At 37.5% G+C, this 20893-nt stretch overlaps 1 protein-coding gene across 4 annotated transcripts in view; it reads right to left on the minus strand.

Moving 5' to 3' along the window:
• Window positions 1–20893, minus strand: part of Dock4 (dedicator of cytokinesis 4) — a 457617-nt gene that overhangs the window by 24728 nt on the left and 411996 nt on the right. For all 4 annotated transcript variants that reach the window (XM_058576081.1, XM_058576082.1, XM_058576080.1 and 1 more), the window contains 6 exons: window positions 18389–18482; window positions 10956–11104; window positions 9003–9089; window positions 7123–7227; window positions 3195–3336; window positions 1292–1458 (listed from right to left, as the gene is read on the minus strand). In XM_058576081.1, the coding sequence (XP_058432064.1) occupies window positions 1292–1458; window positions 3195–3336; window positions 7123–7227; window positions 9003–9089; window positions 10956–11104; window positions 18389–18482 (744 nt within the window). The remainder of the gene's footprint in view (window positions 1–1291; window positions 1459–3194; window positions 3337–7122; window positions 7228–9002; window positions 9090–10955; window positions 11105–18388; window positions 18483–20893) is intronic.

Here is a 20893-nt window from a genome sequence, read left to right on the forward strand (position 1 = left end):
CAGTGGTCTCCCTGCTTGCTACGTAACCCACCAAACCTTCCTGCACAAAGAACTGTCCTTTATTCAGCTCTAATGGAACTCTGTAAAATGATCACGGCATTCCTTTCTGATTTTTTGAAGGTGAATAATCCCTGGAGTGACTGTTGGGAGGACTGGGAACCAACATTTAGGTAGGGCTGACAGGTGAGTCAACATTAGGTAGACAGGTAAGTAGGTTTGGATGTACGTATGAACATATGTACTTAGTGGTACTGGGGATTGATCCCACTGCCTTGCATACACTAGGCAAGTGCTCTAAGTTACATCTCCAGCCATTTTTATTTTACTTTGAGGCAAGGTCTTGCTATCAGGCTCTCCTTGAACTTGTGATCCTCCTGCCTTAGCCTCTCAAGTTGCTGGGATTACAAGTATACACCTCTGTGTCTGGCTAACATTAGGTAATTCTGACTGAAAAGTATTAGGAGAATGCTTCCTAGCTCAAACAGAGAATATCTGTAATGAAAGATGCTGAGCCAATGAACTCCAATAATAAATTCACCTCAAATTTTTTGATTAAGTGCAAAAACTGACTAACTGGGGATTTATCTGGTCTCACTGTGTCTTTGTTTTCAAAGAAAGGGAAGATTTTAATTTATGTGCCAAACAATCTGGACCCTTCTCCCCATGGGGTTGCAGAACTCTTACCCTTTTTGGCTGGGAGCAAGCTGAACTAGGAAGGCATATTGGAGCTACTGAGCAGACAACGCAACACATGCCTTTACTTTGGGTTCTCTCAGAAATCCTAATTACACACCATTCTAATGAGGAAAAACAACAAAGATGGCACAGAATTCACCCACTGTACTAGCAGTTTACCAGCCTATTCTCTGTCTCAGTGTCCCCTGTTCCTGAAATATTCTTTACTCATTTCAGTCTTGTATCTGAGGATATCCTGAGGTTCCCTCAATGGGTTCAGCATGAATAGGCAAGAGGACTGAGTTCAACCATGAGTTCTCAAAGACAGGTCTAAGGACCACTGGCATTAGAACTGTAAGAAGAAAGTTGATTTCAGGACCTCTTCCCACAGTCAAGACAGAATTCCTGGGCTTGAAGGCCAAAATTCTTCTTGTAGGAAACAATACCCATTAATCTGATACATGGAAGAGTTGAAGAACCACTATACTAAGGGATTTCTAGAGCCCCTTTTGGCTCTGTCACTATTCTGAGCATTTACCAGAAGAGTCTTGCCCCAGGGAACTCATAGTCTAGAAGAGAGTATGAGGAGAAAAATGCAATCAGAACTGCATGGTACCTTGAATTCATTCTCCTTATCTTTCGTGCCTTTGTGAAATGGTCTGTCATAGCGGAATTTCCAGATATGATTCACTTTATAGAAACTTTTGATGTTGTCCGGAACACCCTCTCTTTGCAGGACCTCCTGGCTCTCTGGAATAGGGGTCACAGCATATATCTGCAAATCTAGGATTAAAGAGTCAAGGAAAGAACCTGAACTTGGCAAACTTAAAAGAAGTCTGGCTCGAGCTGAGCTGTGTGGAGAGAAGAGAATTGTTAACAATCTGGTGTTTCCATTTCGGTTGAAGTCATTTATAAAATTGACAAAAAGATGCTAGAAACACACTTGAAATCATATCTATCTCAAACTATAGGCCTTGAACTAGTTCTAGGTAGGTGATTCTGACAAAGGGTCAGGTTTAAATTCCCATGGCCTATGAATTGGTCTTACCAAGCTTATTACTGATGTGTGTGTGTGTGTGTGTGTGTGTGTGTAGGGGGGATAGTTTGGATATTAGTTACTCAGATCACTCCTAATCCTTGTACGTGAGACACTATTTTGTGTGTGTGAATATGTGTGGGGATCAAATCTACTTGTACATGCTAGGCAAATGCTCTAAAACTGAGCTACAGCCCCAGCCTTCGTTTTTAAAAAATTATACTTTCAGGGCTGGGGATATAGCTCAGTGGCAGAGTGCTTGCCTAGCATGTGTGAGGCATTGGGTTCAATCCTTAGCACCACATAAAAATAAATAAATAGATAGATAAATAAAATAATTATATTAAAAAAGAACTGTAAACCTTAAAAAGAAAATTGAATTTTGAGACAGGGTCTTACCAAGCTTCCCAGGCTGGCTCACTTGAGAGCCTCCTGCTTCAGCCTCCCAAGTAGATGGGATTATAGGTGTATGCCCCCAGGCCTGGTGAAGCACTTTTATCTTAGTTTGTGCATGGCCCTTTAGAACTTATTGTTTGTTTTTAGTATTAAGTAACCCTTATGTTGCCATGACCAAAGGCAGAAACCAGAACACTGACAATGACTTACATTTACATGTGTGATGTTGTGACCATAATTGTATTTTTCCATTCTCCTAAACCAGGTATGTAGGTGTTTAGGTATAATTGACATTTTAAAAAACTCCATTAAAGGGCTCCCATATTTACTTGTATGTTTACCATCTCTTCTAATTCCAATAAAGCAAAATTTTTTTTCATGTACTTTCTTGCTTCTCTTGCATTTTGGCTTCTGCTTTGAGATGGTATCCATAATTGTCACTTGGAGTTTTATATATTCTTTAAGACCATCAGTTTCAGGTAAAGGCAGGGGAATTCAGGAAGAAGTATGGTGATGAACTGCCTTTGCCTATAACATCTGTGTGATTTCAGCTGACTTGCTTGTGTTTAGGTGGTGGATGTGTGAACTGCATGGTAACTACTAAAGGCGTCCCAGATGTCATAGCTAAGTCTCCAGAAGATGCTGAAGAGATCTCTTTTTTTACCCTCCTTCATTCCAGAATAAAAGTATCAGAGGAAAACGGAGTGAATGATTTGCATCTGCATCCCTGAACATACTGCTATCATCCTGAGCTGAAGTAGCTTCCACCAGATAAGTCAGAGGAAAATTATTCTAAGGGCAATCACTAAAAAGAGCTTTAAAAGCAAGGGTGAGATACAGAGGAGTTTTAATTAAAAGGGAAAAAGTTCTTCAATAGATTCTGTAAGGGATTTCTTTTCATCTGACACTATGATAATAAATAGAACAATTCCTGTTCAGAAGGATCTGGGCTAAAATTAAGAAGATGAGGAAGAGTAAGAACATGGCTATTGAGAAGGGCCCAGGGGCTAAACGCCCAGTGTGCAAATGCTCTGCCGCTAGCAGCCAGTGTGACCTGACTGGAGTGGAGCCTTCCAGGTGTGGATACACTGAGCTTCTGCCTGGAAGATGGTCTCATCAGGCTGGTTGGCGTGCTGCATGGCGATGGCATGGGGGAACTCGTTCAGCATTCTCTGTTGGAAGGCTTCCAGCCTCTCGTAGTCATGCCCTCGACACACAAACTCCTTATTCTGGGGGGGGGGGGGGTGAAACCAAAAACAAAATTAGGACTATATAGGTGATGGCATTTATTACAGAGATAATATTAAAAATGCAGGGCAAAGATCATGCATTTCACTCTATATTGCTCTTATGGGGACCCAATAGAATACCTCACTCTTCCCACGTCACTTGTAGGAAGTGCAAAGATGTGTCTGATTCTCAGAGTACCAAAGAACAAAATGAAGCAATCGTGTTCCATCTAAAGGCTAATGTACACATGTGTTAAAGATGATTCCTATAAACTGGATGTCAAACTTATGCACATAAATTCACAATTTGGAGGGAAAAAAAAAGCAAATACAACAACTAAAAATGCATTCTTTTTTAAAAAATTTTTATTGTTGGTTGTTCAAAACATTACATAGTTCTTGATATATTATATTTCACATTTTGATTCAAGTGGGTTATGAACTCCCATTTTTACCCCGTATACAGATTGCAGAATCACATCAGTTACACATCCACTGATTTACATATTGCCATACTAGTGTAAAAATGCATTCTTTTTAAAAGGCTTCTGAGGTCAGCCTTAACACTTCCACCGAACACAGCCTTCCGGAGGAAGGAAGATTGAGCCCATCTGTATTCCAGCTTTCAAAAGGGTTGGCAAAGAAACTTCCCTGTCATAACCAGCTCAGCTCAGATGCCTGTAGCCAGGAATCGTCTTAACTGCCTGAAACTAGGATTTTGGAGTTTCAGGATCCTGCTAAATGTTAAACATATTTTTGACGGATTTAAAAAAAATATATAATATGTCTTCTGTGGGTCAGAACTCTATCTCATTTGGGTGGGGATATTGAAGGTTATTCTTGAGGTCAGCCAGAGAGGTGGGAAGATGGGCAGGTCTTTGAAAAGTATCTTAATGGGCTGGTTAGACATGAGGGAACCCTTTCTGACAGTTTCATGATCATGAAATTAAAATGTTGAGTATAGTTATTGACCAGGCACACCACACTTATTTACTCTGTATAAGCTTGAGAGGTAGTCACCCACCCCTTCTCCATTCTATAATCTGGGAACAGATTCAAAGGCTTTAAGCACTTTTTCCATGTGCATAGTACTTAAACTCAGGTCTGAGTCCAAGGGCTGAGCTCTGCAAACTCCAAACATGGCCTGATATGCTCAGGAAAACCTCCCAGGAGCTACCAGTGAGACCCCAGGTCCTAAAGAAGAAGAGAGTAGTTTGAGCCTGGGAGCTAAGGTCCCCGGTTTTTAGTGCTTTTCAGCTCTCTGAAGTTCCTATTATTATATAAAATGCCCAAAGGAAGACTTCCAGGTCACGGTGAGAGAGTCAGAAACTTGCTGTAGACAGCTGTGGCACAGGTTCTGAGAGCCTACCTCAGTTTCCTACAAATCTCTAAATTAATGGTGATCCTTTGAAAAAACACAAGTTAAGGCAAACTATCTAGAAATTAGGACCCTAAATGATCCTAAATTTAAAACTTTCTAGATACAAATTATACCTTTTGATGCAAATGAAAGTTGTACCTTCTGATGCTGTATTTTAACAATTTTACTAAAAGATGATACATTTTCTTGATAAAGTAGGAGATAACACAACCCCTTCCTAAAGGAGTGCCAAAATAAACATCTGAATACTTCCAAACTTAAATAGTTTAAAAACAATGCTTATATATAATAACACTTTGTAAAATCAGAGCAGTTACTGTAAGTGCATAAGCGTTCAGTAGTGTTAGGAAGCTATTTTGAAAGAAACATTTTGGCTCTGATATTTGGGTTTTCATGAAATAAAAAGAAATTAAGCATTTTACTTCAACAATATTCTTTAAAATTCAACATTTTAAAACATGCAATTCAGTGGATTTTTTTAGTTTTTCATAGAATTGCACAACCATCAGAATAATTTAATATCAGAATATTTTCCATCATCCCCAAAAGAAACCCCATGCCCAATCTCACAGATGTCCTTTTAGTCATTTACTTTCCTCCAGCCCTGGATACCCCAAACTACTTTCTGTTTCTAGGGATTTATCTATTACGGAATTACACAATGTGGCCTTTTTTGACTGGCTTCTTTCATTTCACAGAATATTTTCAAACTTCTCCCTCATCATGGTATGGAACTATACTTCATTCCTTTTTTTTTTCTTTTTTTTTGGTGGTGCTGGGGATTGAACCCAGGGCTTTGTGCATTCGAGGTACTACCAATTGAGCTATGTCTCCAGCCCCCACAATTCATTGCTCTTTGTTGCTGGTTTACTTTACCATTTATCAATTAAGAGACATTTGAGCTGGTTCTACTTTTTTGCTATTATGAATAATACTGCCATAAACACCCAGGTACAGATCTTTGAGTGAAAGCATGTTTTCAGTTTTCTTTAGTAAATACCTACAAGCAGATCTGCTGGGTCATGTAGGTCAAGAACTAACTTTGCATGAGAAGAAAACCCCTAGATCATAAAATTATATAAAGGTATTTATTGAATTTTAAAAAATTATCTTGAAATTGATTAAATAATGAAAGAAAATATTTAAAGCTGATGTTTATTTTTAAATAGAAAAAAAAGATTAGAATCTGAGCTCTCTCTCTCTCTCTCTCTCATACACAGATACACACACACACACACACACACAAAGTGAGACCCTGCAGTGCCCTTTAGAAACCAATAGAGGGTAACCCTTCTCTTTCATTTTGAAGGAAATCCCAATTATGTCCAGAAAAGCTGTTTTCAGAAGACTGATGGTATAGAGATTGATTTATTGTAACTGACTTTTACACAAGATTTACTGCATTAGCCAGTGAAGTTTTCCAATTTCCTAAACTCTTTTTATAATTATGGCTTCTCAACTACTTTTAAAAGGTCTACACTTTTACAATATTTGCACATAATATATAGATATATGGGTACCTCACTGTGTACTTGCTAGCAAAACTCAAGAGTTTGATCAGTGCTTCATTATGACTTCAGGGGGCCTTAGGCACTTTGCCTTCACAGGCTCCTTGCTTCATAAAAAATATTCAAAATTATATTATGACTGGTTTAGTAAAGAGATGGACATAGCAATACTAACATTATCTAATGCATAATATACAATATATAGTATATTACAACATTTTCTTCAACTTAAATGTCCATTTTTCCCCTTCTGATATTTAAAAGAAATTAAAAATTGTATGGATAGCAGGGTGTAGTGGCACATGCCTCTACTCTGAGCTACTCAGGCTAAGACAGGAGGATCACAAATTCAAGGCCAGCATAGGCAATTTAGTGACACCCTGTCTCAAAATCAAGGGCTGGAGATGTATTTCAGTGACAAAGTGACTCTGGGTTCAACCCCCAGGACCACACACATATACTCTCCACAAGATTCTGGAGGTATGTTTCCAGAACCTACCTTTCACAGTTGATGTAAAACTGCCCTCTTCCACAGCCTGTAGCACCCAACCCCGTGTGGTGTTCCATTTCCCCACCTCCACCTGTTTTCCTCTAATGCCAACTGTATGAAAATTACAAACCGGGAGTCTGTGAATATCAACCTGTGAATATCACAGGAGGGAAACTAAATTACCAAAGACTTCTTGTAAGATAAACTTAGAGACAGATTGTTGATTCTTGGAAAATTATTCAAAACAAGGCATTCTAGCTTAAATATGGTGTTTGCAAACTAAAATTTTTTTTTAAAAAACTCATGATGTCATTATCTGTCATAAAAAGTCATTAATATTTTAGTTTTCCTGATTGAAGTTATCTGTATGAATAGGATGAAAGCTAATTAAACAGTTTATTACTTACTCTCAAGAAAAATGGAAATTTTTTCCCATAAAATCCGACTCTGAAGAATTCTGGTTCCAGACGCTGCTGGTCCATAATTTTGTCATATAGAGAGGCTTCCATCATCTAGGAAGATATCAGAGAGGTTGTAAGTATTCTATCCAATCTTTCAGCCCTACCAATTAATAGAAGAGGATATTTCTTCTGTGTAAAGGAAAACTTCATTTTAATTCAGTTGAAGAAAAGAAGCTTGACTCCTTTTTTTATGCTTTAAGGCAAGGATCAGCAAACAATCTAGAAGCATCCAGAGAGCAAATATTTTAGGCTTTGCAGGTCATGTAGTCTCTGTCACAACTAATCAACCCTGCTAGGCCCACAGGCTATAGTTTAGTGACCCTTGTTTAAAGGATCAGGTATATTATTACATGTTATCAACAGAGCAAATTATCTCTATGCATGTAGTCTATTGAGGGAATATTTTCTTCAAAATTAAATTACATAAAAAATTAGAAGCAAAACCCTTCTGGAGCATTCTCATGCCAGATATACTCACCTGTGGATTTGTCTCCACCTTGTACCTGGTAATGCATTTGGAAGGTGCAAACTTGCACAGGTTGGAACAGGGGTAAACCAACCAAACAAACCAAAGGAGACCCATAGTGCAAAGTGCCGTCTGGACTGAAAGCTCTTAAGTACGCGTCTTTGAAAATGTGCAAACTATGAAGCATATAAAGCTTATAGTTTCCCTTTTAAGGTATGATTATCATCTCCAGGGTTTCTGGAGAAAGACTAATACTGCACTTGAAGACTTCCCCCCACCCTCAGTAACAACACCCCAAAGAGCAGTTGGTATGAAGTGTAATGCTTTGGGTTTATAAAAATCCTAATGTCTATGGCACCCAAGGGCTCTCACGGGTAAACATTGTAACCTCGCTTCTGTTACAGGGACAGGATGCCAAGAGAACAGCAACGTTTTTATATAAAACTGCAGTGCCTGCCAGAGTCAGCACGATGAACTGATGTTAAAATAAGATTTTTTTTCATGCTAGGAGAAATATCAATGAACTGCTGACATGAAATACTATGCCAAGAGTATGGACCTAGTTCCTGCCAGGTGAATAAGTAACTTATGGTATAAGGAATTTTGAAAGCTATTAAAGGTATATGTTATCACCTCTTAAATGGTTACCTAAGATTAAAAGGTGATATCATGGTCTTTTTTTTTTTTAATATAAGAGCTGATGATCCTATTTTAGAAATCCCAAAAAACTTTAGCACTCATTAAATATTATAAAGTGACACAAAATGTTCATAATGCCCAAGAATAAGGACTTGGAGGACAAGAAGTACTTGTATGAACCTAAAACCAAAGGTGATACAAAACAACTGGCTCAGGAACAAAGACATTAAAGTCTTTCAGTTTGGGGGTACTAAAACCTGATTGAAGTGCAGTGAAATTGTATTTTCTGAAACTAAAGAGAGGTGACAATGTGGCCCTAAATTTATTTTAAAATGGGCTAGTCATTTCTACTATTTTTCTTTGCAGATTATGAAACTAAAAATGGCATACAGTTAGAGATATGTGTACAATTGGAAAGCTCTTCAAACAGTGTGGAGATTTTCCATAATAAACTTAAAATATTAATCTTAGATTAAATTGTGTATTTCTGATGCATTTTAGAAATAGATGAAGGAGTCACTTTTGGTATATTAACAAAAGCATTACACAGATCAATTTGTTATTTCTCTGCATTACACAGATGAGTACGCTTCAGAGAAAACACTTATAAAAGGTTCCTGCAAGGTATATCAAGATGATCACAAAGCTGATTTCATAGAACTACAGTGGAAAGTTAATCAAAAAGGGTGCATCTTGATTAGGATGCACCCAGGTAGCTTACCCTCATCTTGCTCAGATTTCTGTAATCATAGTAACTCTCATACTGTTCTGCGATCTTCCGGCACAAGATGATGCCATTCTCCCAGCACTGTGGATAAATGAATGATGTAACTGTAACCCAAACGAGTTATATAACTTTGCATCCAAAGGTCAGGATATGACTGCGTTCATATCATGAAGTCGTACTCCTTAATCTTTATAACATACCTTGAATAGTATCTCTGCAATTTTTAAATATGAAAACACCATGTAATTAACATGCAGATTACTTAAAAGCTTTAGAAAGTTGGAAATGATACCACACCACTACAGGTGGTGGTGCAGGAACAATATTTTCTGGTGTTGTTCAGAATCATCATCTTGAAATGACTGCAGTTCCACAATAGCCAAGTAGATGGATATGCACAGGCCCTCAGTGCTGGGGAGGGAAGGATTACTAACCCTAAGGTTCAGTTATCCGGGCTGATACCTCCATTCCTTGCTGGGCTAACTTGCATTTGCAAATTGTACGGGTCCAACCCAGCTGGGTATTCTCAATAGAAATGCAAAAAGTCATTGTTTTAACATAGGCATCAACATACTTTCTGCAAAGAGCCAGGCAGTCAATATTTTTGGCTTTGAGGACCATATAGTCTTTGCCACAACCATTTATCCGCTATAGCATGAAAACCTCCATAGACATGAATGAATATGGCTGTGTTCTAATAAGAATTAGACACAAAAGTAAATTTCACCTATTTTTCACATGCTATGAAATATTCATCTTTCAATTTCTTTCAAGCACTTAAAAATGTGAAAGCTATTTGTAACTTGTAGGCTGTATAGAAACAGGAGGTAAGCCATTTGACCTGAGGGTCACAGTTTGCAAACTCTGATCTGGCACAAACTCCTGGAAATGGTCCAATATAGGAAGTTAAGAAATTTTAAAACAGCTTATCATATAGGTAAAAAATTTATAACAGGAGGGTACAAAGCTATTTCTTCTGCTACTAACATAATGCTATGACAGCATAGTCAGATAAATAATAGAGGAGGATATGAAAGAAGCAATTTCCCTGCATCTCATTTTTAGGCATACCCAAATTTGTTCTGTACAAGAATAACAGTCACTAGTTGTGTTTTAATTTTTTCGGTTTAATTTTTGCAATTTGGAAGAGATATTTAAATCCAAGATATACCACTGAAACATCCAATGGTTCTGATCAAATAAACAGTGGTGGTCAGATTCACAATTGTTTAAAAAAGAGAACTGTGAGCCCTTAAAGAAGGAGAGGAAGTGATGTGGGGCGAAGTACTTAATTGCAGTAAGTGTTTTCAAAACGCCAGGCATCTCTAAATATATGAGGGATGCCAAAACTTCTTTAGCAAATCTAGTTTTCTATATTTTAAACAAAAAAGTGGAATGGGGCAGAATATATGCCAATATGGACAGCCTGTGAAGGTTGATAATGGTTTTTCAGAAAATAAAATAGCTAAGTGTTACGGTCTGAATGTTTGTTTTTCCTCCTAATTCACATGTTGAAATCTTACCTTCCAAGGTGATGATATTAGGAGGAGGGTCCTTTGGGAGGTGAATATGTCACCAAGGTGGAACTCTCATGAATGGCATCAGTGCCCTTAAAAAGGGGCTCCAGAGAGCTGGCTTGAATTTCTTCTGTTCATTAGCCATTCAGTCTATGAACTATGACTGGGTATCAAAACCTCAAGATCAGTTTATCAAAGTGTAATGCAAAGTTTATACACATGGGAAACTTCTGGAGATTCTCCAGCCCCATGCTACTTAATCAGAAAGTCTAGGGCAGAGCCTGGGGATCTGCATTTTAACAAGTTTTAATGCACATTAAAGTGTGAGGATTCCTGATCAAGGAGGTAAGCATCCGTACACTAGAAATAAAAGGAAAAGGGACGCCGATAGTCACCTCAGGGAGACCATGGGTCAGGCAGGGCTACTTACTTTGCCTCTGTCAAAGTTCTGAATGATGGTGAGGTGCAGGTGCTCCTTGCGCTGCCATTCTGTTTGCATGGGGTAGGTCAGGAACTCTCTGAGGGGCCGATCTGACCACTCCAGCAGCTCATCATACAACAGGAGAGTGTAGGCAGCCTCTGCAAGTCAAGTGGGGAGGCAGGAACTTAACTGTGACCCCAGATCACCCCCCTCCAAATGGGGTCAGGAAAAACTGTTCTTTAAATTTTGTGAGACAGTAGAAAAATGTCCAGAATATATGCAACAGCAGTTTAATGAATGGTGAGTTCCCTTGGATAACGGAATTATCAGGACTTGTTCAGTGGCTAGTATTCTACATTTCTCTTTTTGTCCCCCTCCCCACAACCATATGCTATGGTCATAATACACATGCTCAAAGATTTCTTGTCATAGTTGGTTCCAAGACGTAGCAGGGTGGAGGACATGCTTTTGTTTGCTAGGACAGTTCATGGGGATCATTGAGACCTTTGAAAGGGCGTGCTTAAGAAACAACAAAAACAAACAAAAAGAAAGGCATCTAGAATTTTCTGGTTAACAAAGAGTTGAAAAATAGAAACTGCTTTCAGAGGAGGAGACATTCAGGGTGTAGCCAGAATTTAGAAGGACAAAGAAGCCAGTGAGAAGCTTAGTGAAGAAAAAAGACAAAACAAAACAAAACAAAACAAAACAAAACAAACAAACCTAACAACAGAGAAGGAAGAATTAGAGAAAGTGGAAGAGTTGAATAAGGGGTGTATGTGTGTGTGTAAGAGAGAGTGCGTGAGCAAGCATAATGTCTTGGTCTGTGTGATAAGACCCCAATAGTTGGCCCCACAAATTTCAGTAAAAGGCTATTGAAATCATTACATGCTTGGTATGGTTGAATTTCCAGTAGGGAAAACAATAACAACAATAATAACAAAAGGGGTGTTTTTTCTATACACACATAAACAGAAATGCTGAACTATTGACTCAGCATGGTTAACGGATAGGTCATGTGTTTTATAGAATACTTGCCATACTGCAGATCTCTTCTTTTCCTGAACCACAAATAGGGTCAAAAAGATCAAGAATAGGAACCAGAATTCACTGTCATTAATGAAATATTATAATAGTTTTTCCTTTAATATTATAATAGGCAACTTATGTTCTAAATGGAATAAAATGGACAAACCCTATGTTACTAATCCATTTAAACACTACTCCATCTGTCTCTCAAAAGTGTTAATACTAGCTTCTAACACAATATCAACACATGACAAACCGTTTCCTAATTTATTTGTCTTAAGGCAACTATACATAAAGTTCTGAAGTAACATTTTAAGTTCTGGAGTCCTCCTTAAAATTTTTTAAAGAGGCCATCTCCATGTAAAAAAACAGTGTAATTTGAAAGGCCTGCAGCCCTATCATTTACTCTTGGCTCTTCAGTACAGAAATCCCAGGAGATACAAGCTCTGGCCTTTTTTTTCTTTCCCCTCTTCAATTACCCTTGGTGAGCTCAAACAATCTCCTGGCTTCATTTTATTATTATTATTATTATTATTATTTTTTTTGCAAAAATGTTTAGAACTCTTTAGCATTCTCCTATCTTTTCCCTTCAGTTTGTGTACTTTTAACAATATGATCTTCCTTCATTGCAAATAGTCATGTTGCTTCCCTGATTAAAAGCAGTCCATGACTCTCAATAGCTAAAATAATAAATAAATTTAGGCTTCTTAAGGGAGAAGACTGCTCAAGATCTGGCTGCTGCCAATCTCTCTGCTCCATCATTGCTCCAGAGTTTCTTCAAGCCTTTCCCCCTTAGCTGGCAGAACAACTCCTAATTTATTTTAACATTGGACCTTAGGACTTATTTTTGCTTCTTTCAAATTTCTTTGGTGATACCCACTGCACCATAGATAGTACTCAGAATAGCCTTCCCACAGCTGTTCACAGAGAGTGACTTAAAGGACCATGAAGGTCGAATTCATAAGACAAAATAGACTGTTGGATGCCAGGGGCAGGAAGAGTGGGGAAATAGTGTTTAATGGGTACAAAGTTTCAGTTTAGGAAGATGAAAAAGTTCTGGAGAGAGATGGTGGTGATGCTTGCATGACATTGCTGCTGAACCACACATTTAAAAATGGTTAAGATGGCATATTTTATGTTGTGCATGTTTCACCACAATTAAAAAACAAAGAAAGAGCAATAAATATCCTCAGCCTCTATAACTGCTTTCCCAATCATGCTTGTCTTTGGAAGGTCCAGGAATACTTGGAGTGTCAGGCATGGGCGAGTTGCCCCTGCAAAAGTCTGGAAAAACAAGGAGGCATGTGCAAGTTGCCAGGAGAAGCTGACAAATGACTGAACAGGGGCATGGGAAAGGTGTGAAGACAAATGACAAGTCCTTCAGAACCTGATTTGGTGAAATGATGATACATAGCTAAGAGAAATGGTGTGTGGAGAGTAAGCTGTAGAAAATTTTTTATTAAACAAAAGCACATGTACTTTGAGGTGCAAACAACATGATCAACCCATGAGGCTGATTTTGAACAAGCTGATAAACTGTGAATATTTTCATGCATTGTTATATGTTTATTCTGCATATTTATTTATTTATTTAGTTGTGGGTGGACACAATACCTTTATTTTATTTATTTATATGTGGTTCTGAGGATTAAACCCAGGGCCTCACACATGCTAGGCAAACACTCTACCACTGAGTCATAACCCCAGTCCTATTCTGCATCTTTAGAAGACAACATGTGTTGAAGAGGAATGAATTTCCAGCAGATGATCTTTTAAAAAGTGTTCACGATTTTAAACAAAATCTATCACTACACAATTAAATGTGGGTTATTCCATTATTCTGAGAAGTGGACAGTGAGGACACAAATATGCAAAAATAAGCAACACAGAAGAGTACAGATGCATAAGGAACAGGAGGCAGCATCGTGAAAGTTTGGAAAAGGGCTAAACCAGAAATGCCTTTGATTTACTTAAACAGAAAGAAAAGCTTATTCCCATCAATTTCACTTTCTCCAAGGACACACAAAAACGAGCACATAAGAAAGAACAACAAAATGATACATGGGAAAAGTACTTATTACTTATGACTTTGGGGAACATACAACTGCAAGTTCAGTAAATAAGGAAAAAAGACCTATTCTGAAATATCGGATAAATTTGGACTTTATTTCAGAGAACCAAAATATATCCATTTCATATCTAGAATAGCTTGTCCTCAGTTCCCTCTCTCATTTCTTATTTTATGGACTTGAAAATAAAATTGGTTTCTATGTTGTTTCCTTAGTGATTCAAGACCTATCAATACTGAAGGACAATCTTCCTACCAGGTGTTAAAATTTAATTAATGGTTCATTAGTGGTACACTTATTTAAATCTTACATTGCTACTATTTTAAAAAGTTAGAAGACTAAGGAGAAGAACACATTGTCTCTGTCCTCAGAGAACTCACCCTTTATCTGGGTATTACCTGTCTGTATACCCACACACATACATATATATTTTAAATGTAATATATAATTGATAAGAAAAACAATGTGATAAGGGTGCCCATGGAAATCTGAAAAAAATACAATGTGGGAAAAAAAAATAGAAATGGAAACATCAGCTTGTCCTATGGGTGAAAGCTGGCGGACTGGATTCATTGAGCGAAAGAGAAAGAAGAGAACTCCAGTGACGATGGGAGGGGTGTGGGGGGGGTGGAGACTTCAAGGAGGTGATACAGGAGCTGGGGCCATAGGATGAAAGGAAGGTATGTACAAGGGGAAAGATGAGGCTGAACAGACAAAGGGTAGTTCCATTATGGTAGACCTTGAATGAAGGACTTGAATTTTACTTTGTAGAATAATAAACTGACAGCAGACTCACATCTAGAGAAGGGGTTAGGAATTTTAAAGGGCCAGACAGAAAATAATTAGGCTTGTGGGACAGGTGGTCTTCATCTCAACTCGAGTCTGCCACTTTAGCACAAAAGCAGCCATAGACAATACAACAATAAGTGGGCATGGCTGAGTTCTAATAAAACTTTCTTTAAAGAAACAGGTGTTTGGTTTCCAAGTTGTAGTGTGCTGTTCCTGGCTCTCAAGCATAACACTGGTAACTGTTGAGGGGGTAGGGGCAAGAATGATGAGGTCTAATAGAGACAGTGAAAGTGGAAACAATGAAGAAAGTGGGAGCAATGAGAAATTTTTAGGAAATAGAATCAGTAGAACCTTATGAAAGACTACTTTGAGGGAGGTTAAGAAAATCAGAGTCAAGGATAACATCAAGGTTCACAGATTGAGTAAAGAGTGATGCTATCAATTGAAGCAGGGGAACCACAGCTAGAGGCAGGTTAAAATTCTGGGGACCATTACAGAAAAAATTCCTTTATTCATTTAAGGCTGGGTGGGGGCATGATTCAAGACTCCTTTGGAAGAAAAGTGCAGCAAAAAGCCAAGATTCGTAGTTCCTGACTCCAACAAAAAGGTCTGGTTAAGACACAGTGAGCATATTCCACTGTCTCTTTTTCAGGGATTACAATTAAATGTTCCTGACAGAATATATAATACAACCATTGGAGGATTCTGAAATCCAAACTAAGAGCAGGTAGACTGAGGAGGAAAATCAAAACTCCAAGAATGACCACCATGAGTTGAGTTCAGTTTTTATCTTTTGACTCCCATGTCTGACTTAAATTTCCTTCTTTCCTGGCACAGCAAATGGGAAGAAAGAGAGAGCTCCCTTCTAGTCAGAGAACTAGGAAGGGGACATCCTGTGAGCCTGCAGACTCTTCTGGTCTCCCTCTAAGGAAGGCCTAGGAACAAAGCTGCAAACCGTGGTGGCAGCAGCATCAGTGGGAGCGATGGCAGTGGCAGCAGTATCTTCCACAGGCTTTTTAAAAATTTTAAATGTTTTTCTATTGGTTCTTTTTAGTTATACATCACAACAGAATGTAATATGGCATAATGATAAAAGCGTGGAATACAATTTGTTCTGATTCGGTCCCCAGTACTTCCCTTTTCCCTCCCTCCCTCCTAACCTCTTGTTTTCAACTCTACTTTATTGATCTTTCTGCTATTTACTTTTTTGTTTATTTTTAATTAGTTCCTTGTGGATATACATAATGGTGAGATTTGTGGTGTATATTCATATGTGTACATAGGAAAGGGGATTATGGCTTTTTTTTTTTTAAATCTCACTGTTTAGGCCCCAGCAGATGAACTGTAGGGAGGACATCAAAGTATGAAGAGGATCTAACCCTGGCTCTTATAACCACAATCCTAGGATAGGGAGTTCCTGTGAGTTGGGAAGAATGGGGAGGATACAGAGATGGAGAACTTGAGAAAGAGATATTCTAGTTTCTGTAGGAAGTCTTGGGCTCAAGTCCAAGGTGCACATTTGTAGAATGGGTCATGAGAGACATAACTAAGACTCTGAGACATGAACAATGGTGTGGATCATTGCTTAGGTTCCAGACCTCCTTGTTGGGAGGTACCCATGAAAGAAAAACCAGAATGATAATGCAAGAATTTTGAAAACAAAACTTAACACTAGAATCACAAGTTTCAAAAGGGGGTTCAGGACTTGAGGTTTGAACCTAACTGGATTGATTGTTAAAATAAAAAAAAATGTCAAAATTATCCAGAAGATTTTAAGAGAACCCAGAGTTTCAAAACATAATATTCAAAAGGTCTAGGATATAATCCAAAATTACTTGACATTCAAAAAACCAGGAAACTAAACAACTCTCAAAGGGAAAAGGCAATTAACAGATGCCAACCCCAAGATGACTCACATATTGGAACCATAGGCAAAGCCTATGAAGCAGCTATTATAACCACGCTCCATGTAGTAAATAGGAACACTTCTGAATAACTGAAAGGAAATTGAAAGCTATGAAACACAAATAATCAAATGGAAATGTTAGAATGGAATAATACAATAACAGAAACAAAAAGTTCACTGGAAAGGCTCAACTGTTGAATGGAGATGCAGGACAGAATCAGGGGACTTGAAACTGAATCAACAGAAATCATCCAATCTGAAACTAAAGTTGGGGAAAGAAATGGACAGAGACCTAAGAACTTATCAGAAAAAAGGCCTAATATTCATGCCATTGGAATCCCAAAAGAGAAATGAAGGATTGGTGTAGCAATGCATTTGGGAAAATAATGCTGGAAAACTTCCCAAATTTGGTGATGGAAATAAGGAATGGATCCAAAAAGCTCAGCAAACTCAAATAAGTTCATACATAACATAATTAAGCCACTGAAAACTGCAGAGAAATGTTTAGAAGCAACCACAAAACAGGTATGCATTAGAATAGGTGAATAATTTGAATGACTACATATTTATCATCAGAAACCATGGAAGTCAGAAGACAATGGAGCAGTATTTTTAAAGTACTGGCACAAAAGAATTATTCACTTAGCATTTTACACTAGCGAACATATCTTTCAGTGACAAAGGTGTGCTATACTTTGAATGTGGAATGTCCCCCAAAGGTCTATGTGTTAAAGACTTGGTCCCCAGCTTACTGCCATTGGGAAGAGGTGGAAACTTTAAGAGGTGAGGCCTACTGGGAGGTTTTAGGTCACTGGGAGTGTCCTTGAAAGGGATAGTGGGAATACTTCCTTCCATTCTGTCCATGAGGTGCATGGTTTGTTTTGTCACATGCTTCCCACCATCATGTGCTGCCTTGCCACAGGTCTAAAAGCAATAGGGCCAACCAACCATAGCTTGAAACCTCCATAAGTGTGAGCCCCAACCTTTCCTCTTTATAAGCTGACTACTACAGGTATGTTGTTACAGTAAGGGAAAGCTGACTAACACAAGGTACAATGAAGACATTCCCAAATGAAGGAAAATGAAGAGAATTCTTCATCATTAGATCAGCCTTAAAAGAAAAATCAAGCTATTCAGGTTTAATGGAAATAATAACAGGGAAACTAAGAACTTCATGAATGGGGAAAGAGTTACAGAAAAGGCCAATATCTGAGCAAATATAAAACATCATTTTAAAATTCTTTTGAGATAGGTATGAATGTTGAAGGCAACACCAATGCATTATTTGCTACAGTTTTGAATGAAGGTAGATGTAATACATATGACAAGTATAACACTAAATGGGGAGAATATTGGGATCTCTATGGTTATAAAGTTCCCATATTTAGCTTGAAGTGGCAAAACACTGTTAGTAGATTGTAAAATGTTAGGTATGTATTTTGTAATCCTAAGATCAACCTCTAAAAAGTTATACAGAGAGAAATAGTCAAAAATAGAGTACTTAGAAACATACACCTAATTAAAATATATTTTAAATTTAAAGTAGAAATGCCTGAGTCCTCAGCTCTAATTACAAAAAGCAGAGGAGTTATCATGTTTAATACATCAGTATCTAGCCCACTTCCCCAAATCTGAGCCAAAGACAGAATTACCTGTAAAGTTCTGTGCTTTGAGATGCAGATCATAAAGTTTGTGGATATAGCGTATATACATCTCTTCCTTGTTCAGTTCAGTCTTATAGAAGTTCTGTAAAAAAGAGAGTACAGGCATGGATGGTTCTTCAACAGTTATACCTATAATTATTTTCCATTTTCTTTGTGAATCAAGAGAATTTGTCTTGTGGAAGAGAACTGATGAATTTTTCCAGGTAAATATCTTTTTAAAAATGAAATAAGGAGCTCAGTGATAGATTTTTAATTAAACACTACCCATGTTAAACATTATCAATTGCTGGATAAGCTGTCAGTAACTCTTAGGTTATGACCATTCATTCACATTTATTTTGTTACTTGTTATTATTTTTTTGTTAGTTTAACAGTCATCTAGACAATCATCCTATTTATCTAAATATATTAAAATATAAAATAGATTAACATGCTTATTCACTTCGCTGGTTGATATTCAAAGGACAGTTCTTTAATTTTAAAAATATATTTTTCTCTAAAAAGTCTCTGAGACATATAGGTAAGGATTATTAGAAACCATGGAGAAGCATCCTCCTACCCCAAGAATTATGTAAAAAGAGGGTAAATAAAAATGTTCTTTGTTGTTAAGGTATTATTCTGCATTTCTTACTTGTGTTAGAATTTAAATGTTTCCAGTTTATGTATGAAACATAAAGGGACAGATATTTTTATTTCTAGTTGTTATTATGGGGCATACTTATTGAAAATATTCTATTCATTTATATTAAAACATCTGGGTGTTATTAAACTGCTCTAAAATGTTATAACAATTGTTACCAAAAACTCATTTTAAAAGATTTTTTTTTTTTTGCAGTTATAGATGGACAGCATGCCTTTATTTGTTTTTTATGCAGTGCTATGGATTGAACCCAGCGCCTCACACATGCTAGGCAAGCACTCTAACACTGAGCTATAGCCCCAGCCCACCAAAAACTCATTTTTTTTTACTTAGCTAGACACATATGCTGGTATTTTAAAGGTATATTTATAAGCATCCACATCTACTTCCTTACCACACTAGAAAGTGCATTAGTCCTCAATGAACTTAGTAATCACAAGAACGAATGTATATGAATTTGGATTCTAGGAAACACATTATATTTGAGTCTCCAAATGAGGTTCTTTCCTTGAGTAGATCAGATATATCATGAAATTTCTATTTAAGATGCTCAAAACTGCTGGTGTTACTTATTGTTGCTGTTTTGACTAATGCTACTTGGTACAGAGTTGAGGGAAAATAAGCAGTGACAGGAGGAGAAATCTGTTGACACTAAGTAGCAACAAGTTTTTCAGGGGGGAAAGGGCCAGGAATTCTGACCATTTCTGAAGCTGATTAGTTAGACAGGGCTTTGCTGATGAACTTTTAAACAAGCCAATGTGACTGCTTAAATTGGACTTGAAATCTGATGGCCCTCTATCGGATGTACCTTCTGCCCACTATCTTCTGGTGTCCATTCTCCAAGATGAGGACTCTTCTCACTGGAGACACTGACATTAAGTTCAAGACTTCAACAAAAAGCATTGTTTTCTTTTTTCCAATTCATACCATTATCCTCCTTCTTTCCTTTTGTTTCCTGTAGACTCCTGGCATTCTTTGAAAAGCTAAGTAAATAATGCTATTCAAATCTCTCTCATTATAACCAAAATCATTTTAATTAGCAAGAATTGTTGTACCATAAACACAGCCTAACAACCCCACAGCAGGTTTCTACATTATTAAAGGCTGATTTGCTCTAATAGCTTTCTGGTAAGAAGCTGTTTTCTTTGTGAACAAAAATAAGTGATAACTCTATAAATGAATAGTTCTTAAGAAAAAAAAAAGATCTCTCCAGTCAGCAGATGAGAATATTTCACATATGTCTGGCAAAACTTGTGACACAGGAACAAAACAATAATTACATCTCCTAGTATTAGTCATATCAAATATTATGCATTTTTGCCGATTTCACAGTAGAGTTTAACTCTGATCTTATAAGGGAAGCCAGAGCTCTCCTGAAGGGGATTTGGATCTGATCGTTCCAAAGAAAAATCTCTCAAAGGAAGTAAGTGGTTGAAGAGAACCATATTGCTGCAAGAAAACATCAAGAACTTTCCATATGGAGTAGAAGTTAAAAAGATTAGCTTCAAAGTGATATATCTGGTCCAGTAATAAGTGTTCTTGTCCTGGACTGAAATTGCAATAGCTCTTAAAATGTTGACATTTTCTCTAAGGACTATTCTTGATTACGGAAAGCTATCAGTATAAACTCTCGTCTCATGTGATTAGTGATGGGGCCTCTGGTTTATTAAATCTCTGGTTTATTCCTACTAGAAGACTAGAGTAAGCACAATTAGGGCAAAGTACTAATCTCTGGCCCAAGGAAATGATCTCTTCTTTTTTATACCAGTTGAGGATGAAGAACCAAGGGACAGCATTAATTTGGCCACTTCCAACTGGAAGGCACCTGTGAAAGGGGATGAAGACAACGGAAG

Source organism: Marmota monax, unplaced genomic scaffold (genome assembly GCF_021218885.2).
Source record: "Marmota monax isolate L192 unplaced genomic scaffold, Marmota_monax_Labrador192_F-V1.1 WCK01_AAM20220418_F8-fsc00139, whole genome shotgun sequence".
Lineage (NCBI taxonomy): Eukaryota > Metazoa > Chordata > Mammalia > Rodentia > Sciuridae > Marmota > Marmota monax.